At 47.7% G+C, this 10,604-nt stretch overlaps 1 protein-coding gene across 1 annotated transcript; it reads right to left on the reverse strand.

The window, feature by feature from the left end:
• Nucleotides 1–1,471: 1,471 nt before the first annotated feature.
• Nucleotides 1,472–9,479, reverse strand: LOC149431256 (calmodulin-like). The gene is made up of 3 exons (XM_089665749.1): nucleotides 9,335–9,479; nucleotides 9,113–9,248; nucleotides 1,472–4,673 (listed from the first exon to the last, which is right to left on the reverse strand). Exons 1-3 carry the CDS (start codon nucleotides 9,404–9,406, stop codon nucleotides 4,645–4,647), a joined length of 237 nt encoding a protein of 78 aa, XP_089521875.1. The 5' UTR covers nucleotides 9,407–9,479; the 3' UTR covers nucleotides 1,472–4,644.
• Between the last annotated feature and the right edge of the window lie 1,125 nt (nucleotides 9,480–10,604).

Here is a 10,604-nt window from a genome sequence, read left to right on the forward strand (position 1 = left end):
GGGTTATCACTTTATTTCAGTTTCTACCAAAATTGAACCTCATTTGATGGCACCATTACCCATGATTGATCTAGATCATTTAAATTGACCGATTTGGTTGATTTATGGAGTTTTGGGTCCCCATCCTAAAAGTACTGGAAGACACGACCCAATTTTAGGAGTAATTTTTTTTTTTAAATGGTAAAAATGATAGAATTTGCCCTTGGTGCATGGGCATATGCATACCCTTTGTTTAAATTCATAGAGGCCATACCAGGGAAATTTTACATCTACGAAACAGGCAACAGTTTAATTTGTAAGGATCACTCCCAGACACATCAGAACATCTTGCAGTAAGGAGATTATGCCAACCATGTAAGGTAGGGACATTGACTGAGAATGTTCACCAATAGACGCATCCCCCAACCCCACCCCGGTAGACCCATCCCCCAACCCCACCCCGGTAGACCCATCATCCAACCCCACTAGTACACCCATCATCCCCCCTCTGCCAATCCCTCCACTGGCTTCCGATTGCGCAACAAATCAAATTCAAAATCCTAACACTGACGTACAAAGCCGTCCACCATACTGCCCCGAACTACATCACCGACCTAATATCCAAGTACCACCCAACACGCACACTCCGCTCCTCACAAGACCTCCTCTCTAGTTCCCTGGTCTCCTCCTCCCATGCCCACCTCCAGGACTTCTCCAGGGTGTCACCCATCCTCTGGAACTCCCTGCCCCAACCCATCAGATTATCACCTACTCTCCTCTCCTTTAGGTGCACCCTGAAAACCCATCTCTTCAGGGAAGCCTGCCCCACCCCCTGCTAACTTGACCGACCTCCTCCACTCTTCCTACCACTCCATCCCCCACAGCTATCTCCTCCTGTGCCACCATCCCCTCCCTCCTAGATTGTAAGCTCCAAAGAGCAGGGCCCTCGATCCCCTCGTGTTTTGCATTGTATTGGTATTGTTCTGTCCCCCTTTGTAATGTACAGCGCTGAGCGAACTATTGGCGCTTTATAAATACTGTATAATAAATAATAATCCAACCCCACCAGTAACACCCATCCCCAACCCCACCAGTAACACCCATCCCCCAACCCCACCAGTAACACCCATCCCCCAACCCCACCAGTAACACCCATCCCCCAACCCCACCAGTAACACCCATCCCCCAACCCCACCAGTAACACCCATCCCCCAACCCCACCAGTAACACCCATCCCCCAACCCCACCAGTAACACCCATCCCCCAACCCCACCAGTAACACCCATCCCCCAACCCCACCAGTAACACCCATCCCCCAACCCCACCAGTAACACCCATCCCCCAACCCCACCAGTAACACCCATCCCCAACCCCACCAGTAACACCCATCCCCAACCCCACCAGTAACACCCATCCCCAACCCCACCAGTAACACCCATCCCCAACCCCACCAGTAACACCCATCCCCACCAATAACAGACAGACATGCTAGTTTTGTTTTTTTATTTGGCTTTATTAGTTTCAATTGCAATACATGACAGCCATTTACTCTATCCCAGGTCTTTTGTTTCAAGGCTTATTATTTCCCTAAAGTGCAAGCATGGATTCAGAATTAGCACAAGCTTCCAGTCATGGCATGGGTAGAATGAGTGCAGTAGTCCACAATATCCCTCCCAAAAATTTACCACACGCGGCAGCCAGGAACAAGCCGATGGCAACCAAAAATTAAAGCAGGTGATAAACCCGCCGCCACCACCACCACCGCAAAACCTTTACTGCAATTTCATGTCTTTGGCATTCTGTGTAGATTGAGTTACCATTAGGTGGTGGAGATTCAACATTTTTTTTTAAAAACAAAAACGTTAGTTCCAAAGCCATACTAACCCATCCTTTGTCATGAAAAGGAAGACCTGACCGCAAACACCTATAATAGCAGAGATATTTTAAAGCCATTATAGTTTCAATGAGGGTATGCATCTGGAAAGAGGGTTTTAATACCCTCCACAGGTTAAAAAAAAGCCATCCCTAGGTTGCAAGCTTCAGTTCACAGAAAGATCTAGGTGGCTTTTAACCAATACAAGTCTCCTTGACTTGATCTACAGAAGGGGGCATGTACAGAACTCCCAATGCTCAGTCTCAAGAAGCCACCAAGCTGCTAAACAATTTAAACGACCTCCTGACCAGCCATTGTGGTTAAACTGCCAGTCAGGGCAACTGTCAATCTCAGGGTGGCGCTTAAACGTCCTCGTTTGTAGAGCACATGCTTGTAGTCAGGTATGTCAAAAACACCAAAAATCACACCAAATGGTAAAAACTCATCCCCACGAGCCTTCAATATCTCCCAACCGCTGTACACAGCCTGAAACATGGGATATAAGCATACACATTAGATCCATATAAAAATATCTGCGAAACCAGTAGTCACGCAACCAACAGTTTCATGAGTATATATATTTCACCTAGTCTAGTGGGTTCAATCAGAATACAGCCTCGATCATGAGAACAGGTACCAAAGAGCTGCAGACGGTCAACAGCTACAAGCTGCAGCTTCCAAATCTGCAACATTACGAAATGGGCCAACAAATCAAATATCCCTGAACCCTTCCAAAAGCAGCCAAATGCAATCAGTCCACCACAAAAGCAACCCGATCGCCAACCAAACCCTCCAACGGCAACCCGATCGCCAACCAAACCCTCCAACGGCAACCCGATCGCCAACCAAACCCTCCAACGGCAACCCGATCGCCAACCAAACCCTCCAACGGCAACCCGATCGCCAACCAAACCCTCCAACGGCAACCCGATCGCCAACCAAACCCTCCAACGGCAACCCGATCGCCAACCAAACCCTCCAACGGCAACCCGATCGCCAACCAAACCCTCCAACGGCAACCCGATCGCCAACCAAACCCTCCAACGGCAACCCGATCGCCAACCAAACCCTCCAACGGCAACCCGATCGCCAACCAAACCCTCAAACCAGCCAAAGAAGGAATCCACTCACCGATTAAGCTTTTCACAAAACCAGATTGCCAACCAAAGTCAATTAGGTCACCCTGTCTGCCCTGCCACAAAGCATGAGCTGAAGATTGAGACCCAACTGTCAGTCAATCTTCAAGAAGCGATATAGCTTTTTGCATGTGAAATGTGAAGAAAAAAAAAAGTAAAAAAAAAACCAACTAGGTGTCAACAGCAGTTAATACCTAGGATTCATCTCGAAATTCCTTGATTTATCAAAATTTCAGATTACAGCTAAAATGTGCCTTTTATAGGTCTGTACACTGTGCATGCAAAAGAAAAAAAACAAACAATGCTCTCCATGGGGGGCTTGGAAGGGGGAGGGGAGAAGTCACACATTAAGACTTAGCAAAACCCTAAGTTGATGCAATTAAGTAAAAAAAATTAAAGAAAAAAAAATCTCATGGGCAGCGAAACCTCTACCGCAGAACGGCAATCTGTGCATGGCAAGACCACTCGCCCAACAGCAAAAAAAAAAAAAAAAAAAAATTTTAAACCAATTGCAACAGCCTGTACAAAGCTCACAAACCCAACGGGATCACTACTAAGATACGTGGATAGGATTCTCTAAAAGGGAAAATAAAGACTATCAAGGTTGCATCTAGGATTCCAAAAACTAGCTAAACAATGAAAGAAAAAAAAAAAAAAAGCGCGCAGTCTGTACATGGATGGATGAATAAATTAAAAGTGTGTCAACAAAAAGTTATGTTAATGGTCTTTTATTGGAAAAAAACAAAAATAAAAACTAGCATTTACAACTTGGAATGGACATATTGAAGTTTTTTTTATTTCTTGAACAGCCTGTTGATGGTTTTTGTGCTGTAGTCCTATATTGACATAGGAATCTTGTCGGCTCCAAGTCTGGTACAGACGTCTTAAGTTAGAGAGTCCAAAGATGCTCCCCGGCGGTGAACAATTCTTTTTTTTTTTTTTAAAAACATGAATGGTACAACAGCCCCAACTCCCGTCTCAACTCTAGCGCAGCACAGACAACGTTTAAAACCCGGAAAAACAGACATGTCATCTTCCAATAGGGTTGGATCTTGAAGCACACCAGGTACAAAAGAACCATTCAACCAGTAAAGGGGGGGAGGAGGGAAGGAGAGGGGGAGGGAGGGATTAGATTCCTCAACACTTGCACCCTTCAACCATTTTGCTGCATACCATCCTGAGGTATAAACCAATTTTAAAGTAAGCCAGCTATGACAATTTTTATACTACAAATTTCATAACGCGATCTGCCAAAGACGGCCGATTCGGGTTTTTTTTTTTGTTTTTGATTATTTTTTTTGTTTTAAATACAAATCTGTGCTCAATTGTCAAGCTGCATGCATGTTAAAACTGGCCAGCCCAAACAGTGTAGTAATCGTTTAGCAAATGGAACTTAAGGAGTCCTTTAAGTGTTTCCTTTGTTGGTATAAGGCAAGTACAAGTATTTATATACCGTGAAACTTGATGTTTAAACTCATCTTTTTTTGGGGACAGGACCACCAACCATTACATGCAGAATTTTTTTTTTTGTGGACAGAAGGTAATTTCTTGACATTCAGTTTTGCTATACAGAAACAGAATGAGTAAATGAACATTTTTGCAAGAGGTAAGTAAAGGATTCAGTTTGATTCTAGAAGGGAGATGGGGGGCAAGTCTTCATTTTGCAGTCATCATCTGTACGAATTCTGCAGAGAAAAAAAAAAGGAGACCATGGGTTAGCAATCATACGAGACAACAGCCACCTAACATACTGCATACAAAACCCGATCACCCCCCCCCCCCCCCCCCATTGAGCCACGTCATTAACATTCTATTATTCCTTCAACGCCTCCAGGACTTCTCCAGGGTGTCACCCATCCTCTGGAACTCCCTGCCCCAACCCATCAGATTATCACCTACTCTCCTCTCCTTTAGGCGCACCCTGAAAACCCATCTCTTCAGGGAAGCCTACCCCACCCCCTGCTAACTTGCCTCCCTCCTCCACTCTTCCTACCACTCCATCCCCCACAGCTATCTCCTCCTGTGCCACCACCCCCTCCCTCCTAGATTGTAAGCTCGAAAGAGCAGGGCCCTCAATCCCCTCATGTTTTGCATTGTATTGGTATTGTTCTGTCACATGTTCTGTCCCCCTCTGTAATGTAAAGCGCTGAGCCAACTATTGGCGCTTTATAAATACTGTATAATAATAATAATAATAATAATAATAACTTGTTAAAAAAAACTGCCTTTTTACAATCAGTTATACTTACCTGCTCTGTGTAATTGTTTTACACAGAGCAGCCCCAATCCTCTTCTCAGGTCCCCTGATGGCACTCCTGGCTCCTCCCCCTTAGCAAGCCACTTTCTATAGGGACATGTGTGCTTGCTCCCAAGCAGGCTCTGTGTCCATAGGATATGGAGCTCAGCTGCACCTCCTGCTCCCTCACTGGCTGACAGCTGCGTGCAGGTGGTGTTCCACCTTAATGCATGGAATGCATGTAAAAAATGTGGCACCCCGCAAAGAGCACGCGCCGACACGACGGCAGAACCCCGCAAAGAGCACGCGCCGACACGACGGCAGAACCCCGCAAAGAGCACGCGCCGACACGACAGCAGAATCCCGCAAAGAGCACACGACGGCAGAACCCCGCAAAGAGCACGCGCCGGCACGACGGCAGAACCCCGCAAAGAGCACGCGCCGACACGACGGCAGAACCCCGCAAAGAGCACGCGCCGACACGACGGCAGAACCCCGCAAAGAGCACGCGCCGACACGACGGCAGAACCCCGCAAAGAGCACGCACCAACACGACAGCAGAATCCCGCAAAGAGCACGCGCCGACACGACAGCAGAATCCCGCAAAGAGCACGCGCCGACACGACAGCAGAATCCCGCAAAGAGCACACGCCGACACGACAGCAGAATCCCGCAAAGAGCACGCGCCGACACGACAGCAGATCCCCGCAAAGAGCATGCCGACACGACAGCAGAACCCCACAAAGAGCACGCCGACAAGACAGCAGAATCCCGCAAAGAGCACACGCCGACACGACAGCAGAATCCCCGCAAAGAGCATGCCGACACGACAGCAGAATCCCGCAAAGAGCACACGCCGACACGACAGCAGAATCCCCGCAAAGAGCATGCCGACACGACAGCAGAATCCCCGCAAAGAGCATGCCGACACGACAGCAGAATCCCGCAAAGAGCACACGCCGACACGACAGCAGAATCCCGCAAAGAGCACGCCGACAAGACAGCAGAATCCCGCAAAGAGCACGCGCCGACACGACAGCAGAATCCCGTAAGGTTGTACCAGAGTACAACTCCCTTGCTGCTCCAGATATGGGTGATCCTGGGGTCTAAGACCCCCAAGTGCTACAGATATGTCAAGAACCCCTCTCCTCCAAGGCATTCATGAAATCGAGTAAGTGTGCATTCCGTAAATAGGTAAAGGGAAGGGGGGTAAAGACACGACCACAGGACTGAGGCGCAAGACCTACACCGCTTCCGTCCAGAGTGGTGGACAATACGGGGGGGAGCTGTACTAAAACTCTCCATCATTTGAACTGATTGCAGGACAGAACACACAGGTATGCCTGCATAACAGCAATGGGCTTCTAAGAAATAATTGGTTACAATAGTCCTTTGTAAGCCCAACTCTAGACCTGATTACCTTCAAAGTCCTACAGCACACCAACCTACCAAATTCCAAAGACCTTCAAGTGGACCTTTACCCTACTAAACTGTTCTTTAGCAAGGAGCATGCATTTCATGTTATACCACCAGAATCAGTATGTGCTGTAAATTGCCTCCAGCATTGCTTCTGTTTTTGCCAGAGGCGGCCACTTCAATGAAGCCTAGTCCTGAGCAGCAGTAAATCTTTAGGCTGTCAGCAGATCGGACTCTACAGTGCCAGGGATAGGAAGTAAATGCACGTGCAGAGAAGGGCAAGACCGTATTATTGGATTTTAAACAGTGTGTATTTTTTCTTTACATCGCTATACTTGTGCAAAAAAAAAAAAAAAAAAAAAGGGGACCAGTCTAAGGTGATCAGGACCTAAATTTTCTGACCAAGGATCCACTTTGATACCCCATTCAGACTTCTGTGCCCAAAACTCATGACCATCCCCCACAGTACGGAAATACCTCTTGTAGTGCATAGTGTTCCAAAAAAATAAATAAATAAAAAGGCCACATCTGACGGTCGCACCATTAAGGTACATTGGCAGCACATTCATGTCATCTCCTAGATTGTAAGCTCCCAGGATCAGGGCCCTCCTATCCCTCTTGTATTGAACTGTATTGTTGCTGTATTGTCTCCCGTTATATTGTAAATCTGAGCAAACTGTTGGCGCCATATAAATCCTGTATAATAATTTGCTACCTTACGTTACCATCGGACATGCCAAGCAATGCACTGTAAAGTAAATTGCCTTTAAAAATAAAAAGTACAGATACACCTTGCCTGTCACCATCCCGTCCGCACATTATACCCGCACTACAGGCGTCAGTGTCATTTCCCCATTCTGTATGGAGATCATTTTCTACTTCTTGTAATTACTTGCAGACTAACAGAGCTGGTCGGCTACTTTACAATGTAAAACGTCTTGCCCGAGAGAAGATGCCCCAAAATTCCAAACGTTTGTTGGCCCTGAAAGCGGCAGTGGACTTGGCTTAACCCCTTGGCGCCTCCCGGCCCTTTAAGGGTTTCAGAAGCTGGGAGGCGGGGCGGGGGTTTAGGGTCACATGACCCAGAAAGGTCCCAATCGCAAGAGGAGATCGTGACCTTTCTGTGAGTACCGGACATGTGTGCAGGGCACGCGCTCTCAGCACGTTTCTTAATTGCACGCAAATGTGCGGCAGCTCGGCGTCAAGGCCCAGACCCCGGGAGGCCGCACATTTGCATGTGGCCGGAGCTAAGAGGTTAAACACCGACTCCCAGCAGCTAAACAGAGCTGCATAGCAAAAAATAAAATATCTATACATCGCTCTCCGTAGGTCAAGTTGGCCATAGATGGACCAAACTCTCAGCCAGTTCAGCAGGAACCAGCCGATATTCAAGCAAGAAATCTCAGCACAACCAACTTGTGTTTTTTTTTGCAAGCGATCACTGCCAGTGGCTATAGCCGTTAGCAGTGATCATTGTGTTCTGGGAAGACTCCCCACCTGCAGAACATAATAGCACTATGTGACGGGAGTCACTTTGGGTGGGGGGGCCCATGGAACCCAGCTCACTTTGGAGAGGTGGGGAGACACCTGTCGCAGCTCCCATATCCCTCTAAGGTGTATGTCACCCTGTGCCTGTTAGGGGTACAGGGTGATCTGTCCTAATATTGTGTAGACATGTCTAGGAGATAGGTGGGGTGGGGGGTGTGGATTGTGTGGTGTTATGTGGCTGCATCCCATTGTTCTATTGTCTTGCTTGGGAGCAAACTATTATGGGATGTATATGTTTGTGTATTAGCTTAGTGGAGGGGTGTCTCCAGCAGCCCTCCCTTCTGATGGGACTGTGTGTCCTTACTAAATGTAGATTGCCCCGTCCTGTCATTATGCAGAGAGGGGGGACAGTCCCCTGAGTGTATATATCTTGTATCTGTGTTGAAATAAAATAGTCTACCTTCTGGATTACTTCAAGATTGGTGTCATCTAGTCTTATGGTCAGCTGTGTCTGTGGTCGGACGGGAAAGCGGTAGTCAACGGAAGTAGCAAAGCGCAGCCTGTGGTCGGTTCCGTTACACACTACAAGAGGGATTCCTCCAAACACCGACTGTTGATGGGGGAACCTTATCCTTTCACCCGTTAAAGGAAAGAATTGTATAATCTATGGCTTGGTTTACACTTCCAGGACTGATAGCAATCTGATCAGTGAAATTGTTCAGATTCCATAGAAGTATTGGTGCACAAACAAAAGGGGTCTTGAGGATAAAATGGTTGACCTCATGTGGGCCACAACATTAGAATGGTTGACCTCATGTGGGCCACAACATTAGAATGGTTGACCTCATGTGGGCCACAACATTAGAATGGTTGACCTCATGTGGGCCACAACATTAGAAAAGACATCCAGGTTGCCTGAACCTTCCCTGAAAGCCTACAATACAGAGAGACAAAAGGAACCCCTGGCCACCAGCACGTCCTTACCTTCATAATTGACCTGTCCATCCCCATCTATGTCTGCTTCTCTGATCATTTCATCTACCTCTTCATCTGTTAGTTTTTCTCCTAGATTAGTCATTACATGGCGGAGCTCAGCAGCACTGATGTAGCCATTACCGTCCTGGAAGTAAAGCAAAGTCCTGCGTCAGCACTGCGCATCATTAACCCTCCAATCAGATGTGACAATACCACAGACTGCCCCATTACCTTGTCAAAAACTCTGAAGGCTTCACGGATCTCCTCCTCGCTGTCTGTGTCCTTCATTTTTCTTGCCATCATGGTCAGGAATTCAGGGAAATCGATTGTGCCATTGCCTGCATAAGAACAAAAAACAGCCCATTGCAGGAGGTCTTCATCAGTTCAGGAGGAGAAATGGAGGTTTGTGGTGGATTCTGACCACAGCTCTCCACAAGACATATAAAAGTAGGCTCCTTCAGGTATGTGAATTACTTGGCTGTCTGTTATGGTCGCAATTTAACCTCTTGGCACCGGCCAAACGCAAATGTGCGGCTTCCAGGCTTCTGCGCCTAGACGCCGAGCTGTCGCACATCTGCATCGATAAAAAAAAAAAACCAACATGTGCTGAGAGCGCACTCCCAGCACATGTTCGGTACTCACGGAAAGGTCCCGATGGGGACCTTTCCCAATTATATGCCCGCCGTGACAGCGCATCACAGCGGTCACATGACCCTAAAACCCCACCCACCGGCTTCTGGAACCCTTAAAAGGGCCAGGAGGCGCCAAGGGGTTAAGCAAAGTTTACCTACCAATATTGGTCGCATTGTAGCCCAGGGATTGACAAAATCCCAGGTGCCAGTTTGACATGGCAACTAGAAATTGCATCCTGGCGCCTGTGCTTTTGCCAGCCCGTTCGCCATTGCAGGGATGCCAAGTCAAAACACTGACACCCGTGACATTCAGTTGCAGGCAACGTGGATTTTTTTTTATATTTGGCCCCACTGCTGGCAATCAGAGGTTCATTTTTGCCCCTCAACAGAGTGGACACCAGTGTAGCAAACCTTTGTGGATGGTCAGGCCATAGCCAATAGGATGCGACAGGCGGTAGATCTGGAGCTGCATAATTCCCCCTCTTATTGGACACGCCTTCGGGTGAATGGGAAAGTGATGTACGATTGGGTCATTCTGCAGGCAGGTATGGCTGGAATCAGGTAGCATCTGTCAGACTGGCCCAGCATGGCACAAAGCCACTTCTTGGAGAACTGCAACACATCCGGCGAGAACTGCGGAACCGGGCCCTGGAGATTTCCATGGCTGAGATGCCCCATACCAAACTAACGCGGTTCAACAACATGGGGGTGAGATGGTACCCCGCTGTAAGGGGAGCCCTGTGTGATACACATCTTCATGATACAAGGACATTGGGGACTTGATTGGAAGCAGGTGGGTTTAAAATGGACACAAGTCTGTTTACATCCACCAGTCCAGAGAGGTGAATAGAGGGCCCGATCACCAGTCC

The sequence above is a fragment of the Staurois parvus genome, unplaced genomic scaffold (assembly GCF_062004578.1).
Source record: "Staurois parvus isolate SC_StPar_1 unplaced genomic scaffold, SC_StPar_1.0 ptg002323l, whole genome shotgun sequence".
Classification (NCBI taxonomy): domain Eukaryota; kingdom Metazoa; phylum Chordata; class Amphibia; order Anura; family Ranidae; genus Staurois; species Staurois parvus.